Source organism: Ursus maritimus, unplaced genomic scaffold, assembly GCF_017311325.1.
Source record: "Ursus maritimus isolate PB19 unplaced genomic scaffold, ASM1731132v1 scaffold_23, whole genome shotgun sequence".
In the NCBI taxonomy this organism is placed as follows: Eukaryota; Metazoa; Chordata; class Mammalia; order Carnivora; family Ursidae; genus Ursus; species Ursus maritimus.
In genome coordinates this window covers 32174026-32196774 of record NW_024424786.1, presented here as the reverse complement: position 1 = coordinate 32196774, position 22749 = coordinate 32174026, and the positions used below count along the sequence as shown (strand labels likewise).

Genomic DNA, 22749 nt, shown 5'->3' with positions numbered 1-22749 from the left:
CACACCAAACAAGACTAATTAGTCAACGGGACTTTGCTCATGATTGAAATCTTGAGGAAGTTTGTTAAAACCTTAGAAAGGTTTAAAGCACGTGCCTAAACAGGTTTAGGGATGTAAAACATAGAAACTGGTTTTCCGGGCAGACTAAGAGAAGAAACCTTTTACATTTTCTTATCAAGAGCAGACCAACGATTCAAGAAAACTTTGTCTTTCGAATGGAGAGAGAATTTCAATTTTACACCATACCTTCAAGTTCCCTTTATTTTAATCTTAGTCTGTCCTGACCACACCTAAAAATCCCTTCCAAACATTTTCCTTCACAAGCCTACAACTTTCTTTTGCATTCAGATTTTGTCCCAAGCCATTTCTTTCTAAATAGCCATTCTGATTTTGAACAAAATTACCTGTTAACAAGGATGAAATCTCCACTCCTTTTATCTTTCATAGGTATCTCCTATTTTTCTACATAGAAAGTTGCTGAATTTTGCACTCTTAGCAATCTTAGTCTCCAATGGAGACTAAGTAGCAACCAACTGTGAGCTGAAAGTTACGTCAGGAATTCTTTAGATGGCAAGTTTATTTGCCAACAAAGTGCAAGAGAGAGAACATGAGCACTACTTGACCTTTAGTAAATCTCAGTAGAGGAAGTTTCACGTTTAATGCTGATAACCTTAAAGACAGGTCTAAATTAAACTAACAGACTTAACTTAGTTGAAATACCGAATGATGTTCCAACCGGATCCTCTTTTAAAAGTCCGTTTGCTCCCCATTGTCAATTTTTACCTGAGACACTAGTGGGGAAATCTAGAGTGGGGGGGTGGTAGGTCCGGGGGTGCTCTTCTCGCTCCTTTCTGTTGTTAAGGGTGGGAGGAGCCATGGTGCCTGAGGCACTGAGGATGGTCTAGAAGCCAGTTTTGCGGGTTGCAACCAAGGTGGTGAAGAAAGAGAAGGGGGAGGGGGAGACAGAAGAGGTGAAGTGCTGCCAGAAGGCAGAGAAAGGGCTCCCGGTTCTAGAACTCATCAACTCCAGCAAAGGAGCAGACATCATATTTTCCCACCAACAAGGGGGGGGATGGGTAGGCCACATCGGGCCAGAGAAGATAAGGAATTTCCATGAAACAAAGGGAGTTTCGGCAGCTGCTTGGGAATATTCCTTAACGTCCGTGTCCTGAGGTAGACTAACCACAACTGGCTCCAGTTATAGCCACTAACTCAGGAATATGTGAGCGAGAAGCCCCCACTTCAATTAGAACAGTGAGACAGGAAAGAGCATCAAGACTCCCCTTTGTCTGAGATGGCCTGTGTTTCCTCCAGTAACCTGGGTTTACTTGGAGGAAGCCTATTTAGATAATTATCTAATATGTCAGGAGAGAGTTTACTAGCCAAATACGTTTGGGCAAGCCAGTTCTGCAAAGCCCTTAGACTGGGGTTCTGGCGGAGAGCAATGAAGGCCTAGGTAGGAGCAGTGGGTACCCTAGGTCCATTTACCTTTTTCTACTGCAGAGATGGAACTGACAGAAACCACTGAGGCCATGCCGCATTACAGGAGATCAATCCTTTCCTAAATTTTGCCATCTGAATTGTTTCCAATGGGTTAAAAGGCACCCCAAGGGAGAGTCCTTGGGAACGGAAAAGAGAAGAGAAAGTCCACTACCTAGAAAATCCCCCTGACTCCCGGGTGGATTCCCATGCAGGGTATGTCAGAGGATCCTTGGGTGAAAGGGACCCGAGGACTCCCCCGAACAAAATCACTATGACCACCGCCACTGATACAGGTCCTTATAGGAGGAAGGCCATCCCTCCCCTCTGCTTCTCCATCGCATTCTAGACTATGATGGGTGCCGGTGTAGGGACCAAAATACCGTGCCTTGAAGGTCGTGCCGTGAAGGTCACATCTTATTTTACCTTGCCTTTAAGAATCTGCCATTTTTGGGCGCCTGGGTAGCGCAGTCGTTAAAGCGTCTGCCTTCGGCTCAGGGCGTGGTCCTGGCGTTCCGGGATCGAGTCCCACATCGGGCTCTTCCGCTATGAGCCTGCTTCTTCCTCTCCCACTTCCCCTGCTGTGTTCCCTCTCTCGCTGGCTGTCTCTGTCAAATAAATAAATAAAATCTTTAAAAAAAAAAAAAGAATCTGCCATTTTTAACCCATGGAAAACACTACAAGTTTTACAAGGGGAAATTATCTAATTTTGTAGCTTAAGTAGTTAGTAGAGTACTTGACGGGAAACAGGAAAAATAGAAATCCTTCATGATCTAAGCAACATTGCAACACATGTAGTCTTACAGCCTACTCCCCTAGGAAACGTTTCCCTGTAGATATCACTTCCCAGATGCAACCCCCAGTAAGGATCGACGAAATGGGGGTTGGAGAAGAGAAGGTGGTGGAATGGCCTAGTCGGGGGAGGGAGCTCTTCCTCTTTGTTGGGTCTAATTGGTGAAGCTGAGGAGCTAATTTCAGGAACCAAAGGAGTCATAGGTTCCTCTTCTTTTTCTTTTAAGACCTTTGAGGTGTCCTCCATAGGTAAAGGGGCCAGGGCAGACCTGACTAGACCCTATGCAGTAAGGGAAGCAAGGGACACCCTTTTCCCTTGTTTATGGCAATGTTTCAAGTTCTTTCCAATTCTCTCCCATACTCCTAAATCTAAAGTTCCTCGGTGAGGGAACGATGGATTCTGTTCAGTTAACGACCTCTAACAAACCCTGAAGTTGGTCCTCCGTCATAGAGGCCCCACTCACCTTAAAACTGTTTCTCATTTATAGTAGCAGTGGTAGCCTTTACGAGTTGGTTTGAAACCTTAATATATTGTCTCTGTTCGAAAGAGAGGCTTTCTTAGAGAACTTTTAGTTCTGTAAAAATACCCAAGCCTGAAACTACCCCAAACTCGGCCTTGAACCAATGCTAACTTACTGCACGCAGACTTTCCATTTTCGGAGGGGTGGGGCGTACGGTGTCTGTTGCAAGATGGTCACGTCGGGGTCACCACTTGCCAGGAATGGCCAGCATTCCCTGTATTGACAGATGAAAGATGACTCCAACCTTTGCTGTGAAAGAGACAAGGCAAGTGGGTCCACACTCAGAGACGAAGACCCTTTGTTCTTCTTTGCTCCCACTTTTATTCGTCCTTCAGGATAATCAGAAATCCTTTATCACTGTTTCTCAAGCACATGAGGTTGACAAGGGTCTTACTGAAAACCGGGAGGATCTGTTTACAGGGAAAAATACGATATGCTAATTTGGGCGTGTTCTAGGAGCTCTGCTGAACACAGCCTAAGCGACACTGCCTACCGCTCTTAGATCACAGGGCGACTGCTCCAGCCAGCAAAGCTTCCCAATGGCAACTCCCCGAGGCATTCCAAGGGCAGAGTGGTCACGTAGGCCTCGGCATTCCACAGGCCTACGCCCTTCTCTGAAACCTTCCCTGCCCTCAGCGGCCTCTGCGTCACATTTTAGCAAGCCAGGTATTATGGCCGATTCATGCTCTACGTTAACCCCAACAAGCCCCGTCCTCTTCAGCTGGCTCCTTCCCGCTACTTTACAGTCTGAGATTAAGAGATGACGTGCCCTTACCTCAGAGAGCCTCCCCCATGACTCTTTTAAAGATTCTTCCATTCCTTCCGTAATTCCCAATGTCAACATCTTCTTTATTTTCTTTGTATAAATGATCAAATGTATCATTACTTTTGCATGATTATCATTTGACTTTTGCCTTTTGCCTTTTCTAACATATCAGACATTTTGACAGAAGGACTTTTGTTTTACTTATGTTTGGCATCTATTAGGTTTCCAATAAAGTCTGTTGAATGATTATAGAGTGCAAGAGCCTTTTCCCCCCAAAACAGTCTAATTCATTTGATAGGGGAAAAAAGGAGACAATCAACAAACAATTAAAAACAAACAAACAAACAAAGGCAGAGAGTGATCATTAGAACAGACTCAGTGGAAGTGGAGGACTCTGGTTATTTTATGGAGGGCACTTCATGTTGGGTAGACAGAAAAGGATTCTATTACCAGGTAACATTTCAGCTGATCTTGAATTCTGTTGAGATTTTCTGAGGAAAAGTGCTGAACCATATCAATCAATATGTTTATTGAGGATGAGCACCAATAAACAACAAAGATGATCAGGTGGAAACAGCCATGTGAAGATTAGTGGGGTGAACGTTCTAGAAAGGACACTGTAATGCAGGACTACTGTGGTATTTACGAGGAACTGTGAAAGACCAGGAATGTAATGGTCCAGGAAGAGAGTGGCAAGAAGCCAGACCAGAAATGCACACAGGGTCCGATTATGTAGTGCTGAGACCTCCAACACTCCCTGAAACCACAAAGACCATGAATCTTGTTATTGTCTCTTCAAAATTACCCAAACTCAAAAATTTATTTTTGAATGCTGACTGACTCTCACTTTTGTGTATAGAAGAGTTGGGGGAATAGGTGTGAAAAGCTTTTGCAGCTAGCTTCTATTTCTCCTTTAATTTTTGATTATAGAAGGAAATTTACAATAGCACTTGAAAATATTTTACAGTAAAGTACTCCTCCTTAATTTTTATTTTAAATTTATTTCCATATATCAATACAGAAGAAAAATCCATAATAGCGTGATAACTTGGGTCTTTCGGAAACACTTAGGATGATTTTTTTTTATTTTATTGTGATCACATAATATAAATACTGGGAGGGACCTCAGAATGAGGTCCATGTCTTTGTATCTCTGTAGTAATTAATGTAGAACTTGATAAAGGTCAAAGAAGTAGTGTGATGCTAGCTTTAGTTTCACGTTTCTCATTCTATTATTGAGAGCTTTTCGTGACTGTCCTATCCTACAACGTGGGTTCCACTGCGTTTGTTCGCATCTTTTCATAAAGGATTCAATTAGTTCTCAGGAAATAGCATGCCTCCATTTCTCATTAAATACAGTTTAGCAGATAAGTTCTGCAAACATTTTACATATCTGCTTTCCAAAACAATCCTTAGTTTGCTGATTTCGGTTACCAGGATATTCTGATAATCAAACTACATTGTTAAAACAAGAAGGAGGCTGATGGGAGTCCAAGATTCCAGAGGAGAAGATGTTAATTTTGTCTGGTCCCAGGAATTCAGCTAGATAGCTACCAAATCATTCTGAACACCTGTGAACTCAACCAGAGACCTAAGAAAAGAAAGCTGCAACTCTATGAATAGAAAAGCAACCACTTTCTGCAAGGTAGGAGGTGCAGAGAAATGAATCCAAGTTGATACACAGGAAGATAGACCACAGAGGGGAGGGAGCCTCCATCAGACAGCTACCAGCAAGTGATAAAGCAAGCGGAGCATGAATCAGAACTTCTAGAAGTCTGTTTCAGTGAGGGACGTCACTCAGGCTGCTAAGCAGGGACAGAACCCTAGATGGGGAAGTGGGGTCTCAGGATTCTTGGGGTCACAGGAAGACCAGTGGTGCCTGAGTGCAACACAGCTTCCAGGCATTGGGGCAGGGAAGGCAGATACAGAGTGAGTCCAGGAGTGGGCTCTCAGCTTTGGGTTGCCATAAACCTCGAACTGCGGCACAGTCGGGTGACTGCTCCCTGACCAGGGGCCCAACAAGCGGTAGAACCTGTGAGACCCCCCTCCCTACCCCCCACCCCTGGGAGAAGTGGTGCCTGAGTGCGTGAGTGCACCATAGGAGTCTGGAGGGTTTGGAGACTCCAAACAGGTTCTTATAAATACTCAGTCATAGACCAAGTGAGCACGGAGTGCGACCAGGGAGACAGGAGTCATGACTGCTTTTCTCTGAGGGCTCACAGAGGAGTGGGGCTCCAAGCTTTCAGGTCTGGGCCAGAGATTGGGAGGCTGCCATTTTCATTCTTATCCTCTAAAACTGTGCTGAAAGACTTCAGGGAACAAAAGCCACATAGAGGACCCCTGGGTGGCTCAGTCCTTAGGCGTCTGCCTTTGGCTCAGGTCATGATCCCAGCGTTCTGGGATCGAGCCCCGCATCGGGCTCCCTGCTCAGTGGGAGCTTGCTTCTTCCTCTCCCACTCCCCCTGCTTGTGTTCCCTCTCTCGCTGCCCCTCTCTCTGTCAAATAAATAAATAAATTCTTAAAAAAAAAAAAAAAAAGCCACATAGAGCAAACCAGAGCAGATCTCTTACCCTGGATCCCTGGCAAGGGCCATACAATTCCACCTGGGGCAAAGACATTTGAGAATCAAGGCAACAGACCCCTCCCCAAGAAGGTCAGCAAGAACATCTTGCCAAGACCAAGTTTCCCAATGAATGAGAATGGCAGAGAACTCCAGCAACAGGGAAATACAGCACATAGAACTCACGGCTTTTTCCCCATGATTTTTTTAGTGTTTCAACTTAATTTTTTTAATTTTCTTTATTTTTTAAAAAATTTTCTCCTTTCCTTTTTCAACCAATTTCTTATTTTACCAACTCCTTTTTTTAAATCTTTTTTAATATTAATTTTTACAGTTACATTCTACACCTTGATTATAATAGTATATATATTTGTATTAGTAATAAATGACATAAATCATCAGTCATTTAGTCCAAGCATGACCAGGGACAGCCCTTCCTGAGGTGAACTGCTATGGGCAATGTGAGTTTCTGTGGCTTCTTGAAAAGTAAAACTGGAGATAAACCTTCCTGAACTTATCGTATGCTTAAATGTTTTACTTTACTTCTCTCAAACTACCAATTCTTCCTATCTCCTAAGTGCATGCGCAGTTACAAAAGTGGGTGAAAGCTCTTTGTGTGCCCATAGTAATACGGTGGAGATGTTCACATATGTGTCCTCAATCAGTTCTCATAGCAACTGGGTTGTGGATACGATCATTCTCACGTTATAGATGAGGCAACAAAGTTGTAAGGTGCCAAGAAACCCTGGATAAAGGAAGTTGCAACTGCAGAAGGCAAGATTTCAATCCAGTCTCACTGATTTCCCAACCGATACAGGACACTTAACCACTGCTGTAGTCATTTTCAACATTGTGCAGAAAAATCTGGGGACGCATGCTTGTAAGGGGATTGGGAAGGGAGGAAATGGGGTTCCATAAGAGGCCAAGGTAAAAGTGCTCCTCGACGAAAGCAACACCACATTTTTATTAATATTTACGGATTCTAGGGGCGCCTGGGTGGCTCAGTCGTTAAGCGTCTGCCGTTGTCTCAGGGCGTGATCCCGGAGTTCTAGGATCGAGCCCCACATCAGGCTCCTCCGCTGGAAGCCTGCTTCTCCCTCTCCCACTCCCCCTGCTTGTGTTCCCTCTCTCGCTGGCCGTCTCTATCTCTGTCAAATGAATAAATAAAATCTTTTAAAAAAATTAATATTTACGGATTCTAATGTATGGGTGTGTGTGTCTGTTGATGAAATTGCTTCATGTACACTTGCCTCTGAAGGAGAATTAAAGTCATCATGGTGAGGTTGTGGAATATACGTGAGGTTCAGTGGGGTAGAGTCTGGAGCGGATGACCAAGAAAGAATTCTTGAGATGTCTTTGGTGCAAAATTGGTGGTTTATGAAAGCACGGGGACGGGACCCGTGGGCAGAAAGAGCTGCTGCCCCGGGTTGTTGTGAGGGGTGGCTGATTATATACCATGGGGTTGGGGGAGGTAAAGGAAAGGGGAGGCTGAGAAAATACTTTCATATGTTAAAGAAAACTCACAGGACACTGGAGGCCCTGCTACTGTCAAGCCAAGGCTGTTTACGCTGTCACGGTGCCCTTATCAATGACCTGCAGGTCCAAAAGAAATTCTGTTTTATCTACATTTCCTTCTGCCTCAGCTTCCCTCAATTTTATGGAGGGGATGGTAATGTTAGGGCTTCAGGAAACTGAATTATGGGTCTCTGGAAGTTAGGCTATTGATAAGAGAGCTTTGTCTTTGTAAATCACTAGGACATGTGTAAACTGAGGGAGACTCAGGGGTCCCAGGATTGTGATCTCTGTCAGTTAACCATTTGTTTTTTCCTCAGCCAGGAGTGCCTGAGGGTTTTTCCTATTATTTATGTGGTTCAGACTCTGAGAATTCCAGCTAGATCTCTTTGAGAAACGACAATGTGTTTTAACTCCTGCTTAAACTTTATAATGATACAGAAATTGAAACTGAAATTCTCAGTGAATGAGCCAATAGCTTCCTTTGATACACTCCCTGCTCTCAGCAAGATTCTGTCATATTAATGTGAGTTCTTCATGTTATTTTTCTCTGTTAATTAGTTTACTTTTTGGTAACATTTCGTTATGAAAAAGTATTTTTAAAAATATGTGGCCCCGTGTACACACAAAACAACTTCAGAATAAAAATATTCCATTTATTCTTTCCATCTCTCACTCATTAAGCAACAGAAATTTCTTGAGTCCAAAGAATTTATCAGACGGATTGATGGTTGCTGGGGCTCCAGGGGTGAAGAGAGAGGAACCTGGGTCTTTCCTTCACAGAACTTCAGATCCACTGAGAGACACCCAGAGGGGAGCAGAAGATGACAACACCGTGTTATAAATGGTAAGGTAGTGGCAGCACAGGGTTCTATGAAAGCATGTTTGAGGGATACACACCAACGATCCAGGGGTCAGGAAAGGTTCCAAGATGAAAGGACATACAACATGGACCCTGAAACTTGAAATCAAGTCAGCAGAGTGAATACATTCACATCAGTTGAAGTGGGAGCATTCTTATCAGAAAGAATACATAACAAAGGCCAGGGGGTGAAAATCAGTATGCAGGAAACCTCATGAATTCAGTGTGGCTATGGCTGTTAATTCATCTATCCAACCAATGATTACTCACTGAACTCTGACCATGTGCCAGGCAGTGTGCTACACAATGAGCTTATAAAGCGTAAATAGCAGAATATGAACCTAGAGAGACAGGAATATGGAAGATGCAGAAGGGTCTCATAGTCCTGTTAGAGCTTACTGCTAAATACCATGGGACAAACATTGGGAGGCCTTTTGAACCAGTGAGTGATGCCGTTGAGTTGCGTTTGACATGATAACTGTATGGGTTATTGGTGTGGGAAATGGATGGAAGGGAGCAAGAGTGGCAGCAGGATGTTACTGTAATGATTTGGGTGTGAAAGGATGGAGGCCTGAAGAATGGTGGTGCCAGAGAGGATGCAGAATGTGGTGGACACTGGTGTCCAGCTCCACTTCCCTTCCCTGCCATGCCCCGGCTGCTGTGTATCTGGGCTACTAACAGCTCAGAGCTCAATGCCCCATCTTCTCTGTACGTTTGCTCCAGAACAAAATTATAAGCTCTGCCCACCATCCCAAGACCCAGGCAGGAGCCAAGGAACTACAAGCTGATCCCTTTGACTCAGGATGGATGCAGTCCTGTATCACAATGTATACCCCAGAGTTCCCATGGCTCCAGGCTGACGCTGAGCCCCATTTGGGACCACAACCTTCCTCCTGTACTGTAGCCAGCTTCCCTCAGTCCTTCTCCTTATAAATCACTTCCATGAAAATCCCCATCTCTGAATCTACATCTAGGGATCCCAAACTAACACAGAGAGATGGAAGAGTTTAAGAAATACTTAAGAGCATAAACAGAAGAATTTGACATGGGATAAAGATTTCAGATAGAAGTCATGGATGAAAACCAGATTCTTCCTTAGATTACTGGGAGGATGAGGGAACAGTAAGGATCAGTCATCTTTGCCAGGTGAATTGGCTTTTCCCTCAGTTTGAAAAATTAACTCTGCATTGCCTAAGGAAAATGTAACCCCTCCCACTGCCCCCCCACCAGGCAGTGGCCCTGAAAGAAGAGGCTGATTATCCTCAGAACCCACCTCCACCACCCTCTTTGCTTCTAGACCTACAACCAGACCTGAGTCCAAGCAGACTCATGAGGAGGACACTACACGCCAAAATAACTATGCACTTTCTAATTTATAAACACAGGAAGAGGGACGCCTGGGTGGCTCAGAAGTGTCTGCGTTTGGCTCAGGTCATGATCTCAGGGTCCTGTGTAGGAGTCCCACATCAGGCTCTTTGCTCAAAGGGGACTCCTCTTCTTCCTCTCACACTCTCCCTCTTTCTCGCAATGTCGAATAAATAAATAAAATCTTTAAAAAATAATAAAGACAGAAATAGGATAATCATGGAAGAAACATAAAATTGAATTAAGCCAAATTTCTTAATATGAGTTCACTAAGCAGAGATTCTTCACTTAATGTTGTAGCTGGGTGACTGAGGAAAGCTAACAGTTTTTCTGCTTGGTGCCTAAAGCCAGACCCTCCTTCGTTTAAGAAGGAGGGATTTAAAGACATGCAGAGAATAGAAGTTTAGAATGGATTTGTCATTGAAGATCTACTTAACCACCATGGGAGGGTACAGAAGACATACCGTTTATATGACCTTGAGAAATAAGTTTGTCAGGCTACTCCAAGCATCCTTGAAAACCTCTGTGATCACTGCTTCCTGTAGACCAGACCTTTAGTGCCACTAAACTGGGGAATTCCAAAGCAATGGTAGGTATTTGATTCCAGATAATAGTGACCAAGTGGTAGCACTCAAGCTTCTTGAAGACAAGGTGAGCATGCGCTCATAAAGAATGGAAACATCAATATAGCATTCATTATAATCAACAAGCAAATTTACAGAGTTAAGACTGCTGCCTGACCACTTTGGGCAGCTCGTGCCTTTGAATCAATAGGCAGAGGAATATGTTGCTGTGCTGTCTGGAGTGACTGATCCTGGCAACCAAGGGGAAATTGGACTACTGCTCCACAATTGGGGTAAGGAAGAGTATATTTAGAATACAGGTCAATGGAAAACTACAATAACCCAATGAAGGCAGAACTACTAATGACCCACATCCTTTAGTAATGAAGGGCTGTGTCATCCCACCAGCTAAAGAACCACAACCAACTTTGGTCCTTGCTGAAGGCACATGAATACAGAATGAGTAACAGGAGAAAGTAATTATAAACTAATCATATGGCTGTTACAAAACTGAAGACTGTAATTATTGCATTTACTCCTTATATTATGAATATGTGTGTGAATATGTATAAAGCAAATATCTTTGTTTTGTTGGCTTTGTTTTGTATGGCTTTCAGTCATAGCATTTTAGTACTTTTATTTTCCATAGTATGTAATTTACTGAATGTCAAGGAGAAAGTAAAAATCACCCAAAAAATTATCTTCCCTACTTGTGGAGGTTTTAGTGCATTTTCCGTTGTATGGAGGATAATTGTATGATGTCAGGTGGAATTATGACCTTGTGCTGTCTTTATTTTTTTTAAGATTTTATTTATTTATTTGACAGAGAGCACAGGTAGGCAGAGGCAGGCAGAGGGAAAAGGAGAAGCAGACTCCCTGCTGAGCAGAGAGCCTGAGGCTTAACCAGCTGAACCACCCAGGCGCCCCAAGATAGGAGCTCTAATATATGAATGATAAAAACCAAATTTACAATATAATGTTGGTCACTTAAAATTTTAATTATGGGACACCTGGGTGTCTCAGTAGATTGAGCACCTACCTTCAACTCAGGTCAGGATCCCAGTGTGGGATGAGCCCTGCATCAGGCTCTCTGCTCAGTGGGGAACTTGCTTCTCCCTATGCCTATGCTCCCCCTGCTTGTGTGCTCTCTCCCTCTCTCCCTTTCTCTTTTTCTGGCAAATAAATAAATAAATAAAATCTTTTAAAATAATTTAAAATTAAAATAACAATTCTATAGTTTACTCAGTGCCCATCACAATAAGTGTACTCTTACCTTTTCTTGTTTTTTGAAGATTTCATTATTTTTGGGGGGGAGAGAGAGAGAAGAGAGCAAGTGGGGGGATGGCAGAGAGAGAAAGAGAGAGGTAGAGAAGCAGACTCCCTGCTGAGTGCAGAGCCCCATGATGGACTCAATCCCAGGACTGTGAGATCATGGCATGAGCCTTAAAACAAGAGTGGAAGGTTTAACTGACTGAGCAAACCAGGTGCCCCTTAACTTTTCTTGTTTTCGATGAACTTGACAGTTTTGAAGAGAATAGTCAGACATTTTATATAAAAACTTTCATTTGGGATTTGTCTGATATTTTCCTCAAGATTGGACTGGCATTATGGGTTATTGGGAGAAAGGTCACAGAGGCAAAGTGCCATTTGCATCACATGCTGCCAGTGGGTACACACTTTCAATGTGACTCCTCACAGTTGATGTTAACCTTGAGCACCTGATTGAGGGACTCTGCAACATTTCTCCTCTGTAAATTACTTCCCTCACCGCGTTCTACAATGTGCCTTTTGGAAAGAACTCACTTGTGTACCATGCACAAATAAGACTTAGAGTTATCCTATAACCCTTTGAGAGCAGAGTACCTACGAAGTCATCAGGAATCCATTATTATAAGAGATTTATCTCTAATCCCCCATTTACTAGTTACTTATTTAAACATTTATATCATTATGGACTTGTGGATTTGTTAAACTATGAGTCATATTTCAATTCAGTGTCATTTATTAGTTCCTCAATTTTTTTTCCAGCTTCTGGCACTGGGGGCTCTTCCCATTGGCTTTTGGGTCCCTTTGGCATATTCTCATCACAGTGTGAATGTACTAGTGTATGTGTGTTTCTGTGTGTGTGTGTGTGTGTGTGTGTTAACACTTCCCTACTTTCTAGGATTACACGATGCTCCAGTTCATCTTGTACATTCCCTGCCCCAGCCTAGACTCAGCCATTTCTTTAAGAAGTCCTAATTAATTTTCTTGGATAATGGTGTCAAGAACCAAGTCCTGGGCATCAGGTCACTACATAATAGCTGTTCTATTTATTCTAGTCAAAACAAGTTATTTCTGGCCCAAATATCTGTGTGTGTGTGTGTGTGTTAACACTTCCCTACTTTCTAGGATTACACGATGCTCCAGTTCATCTTGTACATTCCCTGCCCCAGCCTAGACTCAGCCATTTCTTTAAGAAGTCCTAATTAATTTTCTTGGATAATGGTGTCAAGAACCAAGTCCTGGGCATCAGGTCACTACATAATAGCTGTTCTATTTATTCTAGTCAAAACAAGTTATTTCTGACCCAAATAAACACCTTTAACTGCAAGAAGAGTTCACATTTTCCCCATAATCTAAAAATGAATATTGAAGATTAAGTTCTTTCTCATATCTAGCTAATGGCTCTTAATTAAAAGGGAAGGAACACTTTAGGGAATGACCTTCCCCAGACTCCTGTCTTTTGCATCATTCATGTTTAAATACAAATGCAGGAAAGGCAAAAGAGAAGCATTTCCCATCAAAATTGCATGTGAGGGTGGGTTTCAGAAAGTTTGAGATGAATCCAGGACCAAACTTGTCTTCTGGTTTGCAGACAATAACCTGAGCCTCAGGGACATATAAAGGGTTCAGACAGGAGTTTAGAAACCCTTTTCTTTTTTTTTTTAGTTCTCATTTGAGTAAAGTGTGGCTACATTACCTGAACATCCTACCCTTTGCTCTCATCAAACTGGTAAGATTTGTGTTGGGGATTAACATAACTGTATTTAATACTCAGAGAAAATTCATCTGATCAATGCCACAGTGTGCATCTAACACATAAAAAGCATCTGTGGAAGGTAGAAAGTTTGGGGAATTTTCCAGAAGTGCATTACAATTGAAACTGAGAAGACAGGATAATAGAAATGCACAGCAGATCGTGGTGGAGAGATAAGCGAATGGAAATAACATCTACTTGAGTGTTCCGGGAAATGCTCCATGGAGATGATGATTTTACTTGAGATGGAGTAGTACACTTTTCAGTGGTAACTTAGTATTGAATGGGACTGAAAACTGTTGGGTTGTATCAACAGGAAATTCTCTTAATTCTTTCATTCACTTTTTGAATACATATTATTAAATGTGTACTTTTTTCTAGATGTTTGAATTCAGCAGTGACCAGATAAAAATTACCTTCCTTATGTTGTTTTCTTTGAATGTATGTCACTTGTATGTCTATCGCTATGTGAACTATACAAGTGTCTCAGTCTATATCATGTAGATAGATGATAGGTAGGATGATAGATAGATAATACATTGACAGGTAGATCAAATGATCAATACATAGATATATTTTTATAATACTTAAATGTTAAAAGCCACAGACAACTTTTCATTCCTATTTGCTGAAGAGTTGGACCAATCACATATTTGGCAAACTCCTACGAATGCAGGGGAACCTGTATGATTGGCACTGTGGTTGGGGCATGATGTGGTAAAGAGCCTTGAGTCCAGAAAAGCCTCTATAGGTGACTCACCCTCTTACACAGACATTTAAATCTTACTCTGGCCCTGGGAATCTTGCCTTTTCTGTAGTCTCTGTCAGAGACAGTAACTGGTTTCAACCATTACTGGCTGTGAACCAGTAATATGCCAATGTGATTAACCAACCACCTACTAAGAGAAGGTTGTTAAAACCTTTATTTTTAATGCAGCACGATTATGACATCTTTTCAACTACCAAATGGAATATTTTAAAAGGCAAGTCATCCTCCTAACTTTGATTTCAAGAATGTAATTTCCCCAGCCTGAGGCCACAAATATTATGTGATTTTGGTACTCTCTTAAACACAATTAACTGATATGAGTCCATGTGTGTGATAGATATTATTCTGCTGTTAATGAAAACATTACCATCCTCTGCATTCAGTCCTGAACTCTATGACTTTACAACATAATTTAGAAACCAATTGCAAATATATTTACTTCCTTTTTATTGATGATTGCATACAATACCATCTCTGATTCATTTAGCTTCCTTTCTGATGGGCATTGAAGTTGTTTCTGACTTTTTGCCAACTTGGAAAGGACTGCTGTAATTGTCCTTGTGCCTGTGAGTGAGATTCCTTGCAGCAAATGGAAACATTAGACCTGTGTCTATGTGCCATTGAAATATCGATGCTGAAAATCACTCCCTGAGTGATTGCACCCCCTTAAACTCCTACCACGGATGGGTGGGATCAATTGCTTCCCACATCATTTTCAGCAGTATTTGTTAAGATACATTTATCAAAAAGGTTACTTTGTTAATCTGATAGGTGAAAATATATATAGTTGGAATTTAAATTTGAATATATTTAGCTATGAATGAAATTGATTATCTTTTCACATTATTTTAATAAGAGGGTTTTCTTTTGAAATCAGTTCTTTTGCCCATTTTCACTTGCACTATTTTTTTTTCTTTTCAGATTTTGTTTATTTATTTAGAGAGAAAGAAGTGTGTGAGCAGGAGAAGGGACAGAGGGAGAGGGAGGGAGAGAATCTTAAGCAGGATCCACAGCAGACACAGAGCCTGGCATGGGGCTTGACCACAAGCCTGAGATCATGACCTGGGTGGAAATCCAGAGTCAGATGCTTAACTGACTGAGCCACCCAGGAACCCTATGCACTGTGTTTTTAAAGATAGATATCTGAAATCTTTTTACATTTGAGAAAGTTTTGCTTTTCTCTGGAATACATGTTGTAAATATACTTAAATACCTTGGCACTTATGCATTTAATTGTGCTCCTACTTGGAAAATATATGTGATGAGGACAGACAAGATTATTGCACTGTTTGGCATATATAAATAAATATTAGTTCCCTTCCTCATTCTATCATCAGGTGCTGAATCAGAGTATGGGACACTCAAGAAAATAGATTCCAGGACCTTTATTGAAAAGTTTCAACTATGACTTGGAGCTTCTTTAATTCATTTTCTAAATCCCTGGTGCTTAAAATAACATGAAATTTGAAAGAATATTTTGATTTATGCCAAATGTTTTGCTTTTCTCTGGAATACATGTCGTAAATATACTTAAATACCTTGGCACTTATGCATTTAATTGTGCTCCTACTTGGAAAATATATGTGATGAGGACAGAGAAGATTATTGCACTGTTTGGCATATATAAATAAATATGAGTTCCCTTCCTCATTCTATCATCAGGTGCTGAATCAGGGTATGGGACACTCAAGAAAATAGATTCCAGGACCTTTATTGAAAAGTTTCAACTATGACTTGGAGCTTCTTTAATTCATTTTCTAAATCCCTGGTGCTTAAAATAACATGAAATTTGAAAGAATATTTTGATTTATGCCAAATGTTCTCTATTTCTTTTATTTTAGCTTCAGTCTTTCCTTGTGTCTTAAGAAAATATGTGAAAGACCCATTAAAATGCTGAATGAGGCAAAGAATTTAACTTTGGACAACATAGTATAATTTCAAAAGTATAAAGCTTTGTCATAGAAGCTGAATTTAGAACTGTAAACAACTAGAAATTATTGAGAGTTAAAGTAACAGGAAATAAACATAGTCAGGATAACAGATTAAAATAAATTTCATGGTGGACTGGACCAACTGCATGAATGTTCACTGCTAAAATATTGCTTGTTTCTCACTTGTCCTCTCTCCCTCTGTCATCTTCTCTCTTAGATTTCATTAAAGGAAACACTATTAAAGTTTCTACATCATTCCTTAAATGTTCAGAATATTTACAAGAAGATAGTTTATAACTGAATTACCAGGTTCAAGTAGTGTGAAATGGTATTATGTAAATCAAGCATGAATTTTCTCCATTTGGCAACATTCTAACCTGAGAGGATATTGCCTTGAACTAAAGAAAGACATTCAGTTCAGAATGATACCCTAGCATACCAAATCCCCTAAATTAATATTTATTATGCCTGAAGAAACAGTTACTCTTTCATTATTGATTTACTTCATTGTTTTCATAACCAATCAGGTGAATAGATGCTGACTAGATATTACGATTTCCACTTTTTTCAGAGGAAAACAACCAGTGTATAGGGATAACACACAGGTAAGTGGCACTTCCATAATCAAGCATATGGAGTTCACCTCCAAACGGAGTATTCATAATATTTCTTTCTTTGCAGATTAATTATTTCTAACCTGCACTTTCTCCACTCTCGTTGAAATAATGCAGCAAAATCACAGCGTAACTGAGTTCATACTGCTAGGATTGACCCAAGATCCTATGAAAAAGAAAATGGTATTTGTAATCTTCTTAATTTTATATGTGGGAACCATGGTAGGGAATTTGCTTATTATTGTGACCATCAAGTCCAGCCGGACACTTGGGAGCCCCATGTACTTCTTCCTATTTTATTTGTCCCTTGCTGATTCTTGCTTTTCAACTTCCATAGCCCCCAGACTAATTGTGGATTCACTCTCTGCAAGAAAAATCATATCCTATAATGAGTGCATGACTCAAGTCTTCGCACTACATTTCTTTGGCTTCATGGAGGTCTTTGTTCTCATCCTCATGGCTGTGGATCGCTATGTGGCCATCTGTAAGCCCTTACGTTACCCAACCATCATGAGACGGCAGGTCTGCACCATCTTGATTGTTATTGCATGGATAGGGTCTTTTATCCATTCTATGGTCGAGGTTGCCCTGGCCTTGAAATTGCCTTTCTGTGGACCCAATCTGATTGATCATTACTGCTGTGATTTGCAGCCCTTGCTGAAACTTGCTTGCATGGACACCTATCTGATCAACCTAGAATGGGCGACTAACAGCGGGGCAATCTGCACGAGCAGTTTTGTGATTCTCATGATCTCATACATTGTCATCTTGCATTCCCTGCGAAACCATAGTGGAGAAGGGAAGAAAAAAGCTCTCTCTACTTGCACTTCTCATATCATCGTTGTAGTCTTATTTGGTCCATGCATGTTCATATATACACGCCCCCCAACCACTTTCCCCATGGATAAGATGGTGACCGTATTTTATACCATTGGGACCCCTTTTCTCAACCCACTCATCTACACACTGAGGAATGCAGAGGTGAAAAATGCTATGAGAAAGCTCTGGTGTATCAAAATCACCTCAGAAAGCAAAAGATGAATTGAGGGCTTTGGATGATTCCTTAATCTGTACAGATATCAAATATGATAGTGTATATCATGACTTGTCCCATGCACTCTAATATAATGCAGCTGATTGCCTTACTTTTCTCTGTACTTCTGCCCTCAAACTAGTAGCTTCCCTCACAATGCCAGCCTGGCTCATACTTTGCCTGTGAGTTAAATTCTGACATTGCTGATTATGAAATACACCTCACATCTAAGTCCACACTCTGGTTTGGTAAGAAGAAAGAAATTTTACAACCACAACTGTTCAAACATTGAGCATCCATAAAAAAATAATGGCCTGTTCTCTATGACATGTTATTCTTTCTATAGCAAATGTCAAATAAGGTATCCTGCTTTCTCTTGAACACATTCACAGCAAATGAACTAACTTTGTGTGTCAAGAAATTCTTTTCATTATCTCGTTAGTTTATCCTTAAAAGTTCTGTACTAGTCTTGATCATCCAGCTTTGTAATAAAACTTGAAATCAGTTACCACAATGCCCCCAGCTTTGGTTCTATTTTTCAACATTCTCCTTGCAATTCAAGGTCTTTCTTTGTTCCATACAAATTTTAGGATTGTTTGTTCCAGCTCTGTGAAAACTGTTGAAGGTATTTTTATAAGGATTGCTTTGAATATGTAGATTTCTCTGAGCAGCATAGACATTTTAACAATGTTTATCTTTTAATCCATGAACATGGAATGCTTTTCCATCCCTTTGTGTCTTCCTCAATTTCTTTCATAAGTGTTCTGTAGTTTCTAGAGTACAGATCATTTCTTTCCCTTTTTGGTTAGGTTTATTCCTAAGTATATTATGGTTTTTGGTGCAATTGTAAATGGGATCAATTCCTTCATTTCTCTTTCTTCAGATACATTGTTAGTGTATAGAAACGCAACTGATTTCTATGTATTGATTTTGTATCCTGCCACATTGTTGAATTGCTGTATGAGTTCTAATATTTGGAGGTGGAGTCTTTTGGGTTTTCCACATAAAATATCACATCATTCTGCAGAGAGAGAGAGAGAGAGAGAGAGTTTGACTTTTTCTTGGCCAATATGAATGTCTATTATTTCTTTTTATTGTCTGAGTACTGAGGCTAGGACTTCTAGTACTATGTTGAAAAATAGTGGTGAGTGTGGGCATCCCTGTCGTGTTCCTGACTTTAAGGAAAAAGCTCTCAGTTTTTCCATTGAGAATGATATTCGCCACAGGCTTTTCATAGATGGCTTCTATGGTATTGAGGTATGTTCCTTCTATCCCTATATTTTGAGGAGTTTTAATTAAGAAAGTAACCTGTATTTTGTGAAATGCTTTTTCTGCATCAGTTGAGAGGATCATATGGTTCTTGTCTTTACTTTTATTAATGTGCTCTATCATATTGATTGATTTCTGGATGTCGAACCACCCTTGCATCCCAGGAATATATCCCAACTGATTGTGGTGAACAATCCTTTTAATGTACTGTTGGATCATATTGCCTAGTATCTTGGTGAGCTTTTGGCATCCATGTTCATCAGGGATATTGGTCTGTAATCCTTCTTTTGGGTGAAGTCTTTCTCTCGTTTTGGGATCAAGGTAATGCTGGACTCATAGAATGAGTTTGGAAGTTTTCCTTCCATTTCTATTTTTTTGAAACAGCTTCAGTAGAATTGTTATTATTGTTTCTTTCAATGTTTGGAAGAATTCCCCTGAGAAGCCATCTGGCCCTGGACTCTTGTTTTTTGGGAAGTTTTTGATTACTGTTTCAATTTCCTTACTGGTTATTGGTATGTTGAGATGTTCTACCACTTCTTGTTTCAATCTTGGTAGTTTATAAGTTTCCAGGAATGAATCCATTTCTTCCAGATTGCTTAGTTTGTTGGCATATAGTTGCTCATAATATGTCCTAACAAATAACTCTATTTCCTTGGTATTGGTTGTGATCTCTCCCCTTTCATTCATTATTTCATTAAATATAATTAATTTATCAATCTTATTAATTATTTCAAAGAACCAGTTTCTGGTTTTGTTGATCTGTTCTACTGTTCTTCTGGTTTTTATTTTATTGTTTTCTGCTGTAATCTTTATTATGTCTCTTCTCCTGCTTGGTTTAGGCTTTATATGCTGTTCTTTCTCCAGGTCCTTTAGGTGTAAGTGTAGCTTGTGCACTGGAGATTTTTCCAATTTCTTGAGAGTAGCTTGAACTGCTATGTACTTGCCTTGTAGGACTGCGTTTGCAGTATCCAATTAGTTTTGAAACGATATATTTTCATTTTCATCATTTGCATGACTTGTGAGCATTAAGACAACAATGTACTGGCACAAATACAGACACACAGGTCAATGGAACAGAATAGAGAGCCCAGATGTACCCTCAACTTTATGGTCAATCTTCAACAAAGCAGGAAAGAATACTCAATGGAAAAAAGAAAGTCTGTTCAATAATTAGTGCTGGGAAAATTAGACAGCCACATGCAAAAGAATGAAACTGGACCATTCTCTTTCACCATACACAAAGATAAACTCAAAATCCATGGAAGACCTAAATGTGAGACAGGAATCCATTAAAATTAGAGAGGACAACAAAGGCAGTAACCTCTTTGACATCAGCCACAACAACTTCTTTCAAGACAGGTCTCTAAAGGCAAGGGAAATAAAAGCAAACATGAACTTTGCAGACTTCATCAAGATAAAAATCTTCTCCACAGCAAAGGAAATAGTGAACACAACTAAAAGGCAACCTCAGGAATGGGAAAAGATATTTCTAGATGACAGAACAATGAAAGTGCTGATATCCAAAATCTATAAAGGACTTCTCAGACTCAACACCCAAAAAACAAATAATCCAGTCAAGAAATGGGCAGAGGACATGAACAGACACTTCTCCAAAGAAGACATACAAATGGCTAATAGACACATAAAAAAAAAAATGCTCCACATCATTTGCCGTCAGGGAAGTGCAAATTAAAACCACAATGAGATACCACTTTACCAGTTACAATGGCCAAAATGAACAAGAGAGGGAACAAAAATGTCAACAAGGATATGGAGAAAGGGAATCCCTCTTACACTGTTGGTGAGAATGCAAGCTGATACAGCCACTCTGGAAAACAGTATGGAGGTTCCTCAAGACATTAAAAATAAGAGATACCCTACGACTCAGCAATTGCACTACTAGGTATTTACCCCAAAAATACAGACATAGTGAAAAGAAGGGGATCATGCATCCCAATGTTCATAACAGCAATGTCCATAATAGCCTAACTGTGGAAGGAGCTGAGATGCTCTTCAACAGATAAGTGGATAAAGAAGATGTGATATATATAAATAATGGAATATTACTCAGCCATCAGAAAGGATGAATACCCACCATTTGCATTGACAAGGATGGAACTAGAGGGTATTATGCTAAGGGAAATAAGTCAATCAGAGAAAGATGATTATCATATGGTTTCTCTAATATGTGGAATATAAGGAATAGGACAGTGGACCACAGGGGAAGGGAAGGAAACCTGAATGGGAAGAAATCAGAGAGGGAGACAAACCATGAGAGACTCTGGACTGTGGGAAACAGACTGAGGGTTGCAGAAGGGAGATGGTTGGGTGGATGGGGTAACTGGGTGATGGGCATTAAGGAGGGCACATGATCTGATGAGCACTGGGAGTTATATGCAACTAATGAACCATTGAACAATACATAAAAAACTAATGATGTAATACATGTTGGCTAATTGAGCTTGATAAAAAATAAGCAAAAATTAAAAATTAAAAAAAGAAAAAAAGAAAAATCTCCATATAGTGAACCAAAGACCAAATGCTGTATATAGAGAAATACACATAATTTTTTTTGAGTAATTTTACTTATGTTTCATTTGACTGTTATGATAAGTGAGACATTATGTATGGGATTTTTTTTTTTATGTAGTATTACAAAGACCTTGAGATATTCAGCTAATTTGTATGATTGGGTTATAGGCACTACAAGAGACTTCTACAAATCTAAGAGGGAAAGAAGTAAAATAATGTATGGGGTCAAAATTGAATAAGAATTTAAATACACCATATATATATTCAACATATTTTCTGAGATCGAAGTACAGAAAGGTAGAACCTGATTTGGAGGGAAAAATGTATATAATTTTATTTACTCTTGGGTTGTATCAATGGAATAAAAGAAAGTATCAGAGGCATTCAGAAATACCCAGGATACTTGTCTCTAGTTAATGGAGTTAGAGAGAACCTACTTTTGCATTAGGAAGCCACTTTCTTTTTCTGTTTGTGCTTTTCTAGTAAAAGAGTAGTGTCTATTCACAAGTTAGAATTGCCAATAAAATTTTGATGTTCATAGCGAACAAAGCATATTAGCAGCCATGCCTTGAATAGTGCATGGCATGGGTTATATTGTGGACTTTTAAAATTCATTGATTTCAGAAAGTACAAAAATCCTTATTCAAAGGGATACATGACCCACAATATTTGTATCAGCAGTACCTACAATAGCCAAATTATGGAAACAGCCCAAGTGTCCATTGAATGATGAATGGATAAAGGTGTGGGGTATATATATCTATAATGCACTATTACTCAGCCCTCAAAAAGAATGAGATCTTGCCATTTGCAATGACAAGGGTGGAGCTAGAGTGTATTATGCTAAACGAAACAAGTCAGTTCGAGAATGAAAACTACCATATGGTAGTTTCACTCATGTGGAATTTAGAAACAAAACAAATGAGTATAGGGACAAAATGAGATAGGGGCAAACATAGAAACAGACTCTAAACCTTATAGAACAAACTAATGGTTACCAGAGGAGAGGTGCATAGAAGGATGGGTTAATTAGATGATGGGGACATAGGAGTACACATGTTGTGATGAGCACTGGGTGTGGTATGTAAGTGTTGAATAACTAAATTGTACACCACACTGAATGTTAACTAAATGGAATTTTAATAAAAACTTCAAAGAAAAT

The 22749-nt window shown here is 40.1% G+C and overlaps 1 protein-coding gene across 1 annotated transcript; it reads left to right on the top strand.

Moving 5' to 3' along the window:
- The first annotated feature begins 16864 nt into the window (after positions 1-16864).
- On the top strand, positions 16865-17852 carry LOC103672251 (olfactory receptor 4C11-like). The gene has a single exon (XM_008700918.2). The coding sequence runs from the start codon at positions 16865-16867 to the stop codon at positions 17792-17794; it is 930 nt and encodes a 309-aa protein (XP_008699140.2). The 3' UTR covers positions 17795-17852.
- Positions 17853-22749: the final 4897 nt, after the last annotated feature.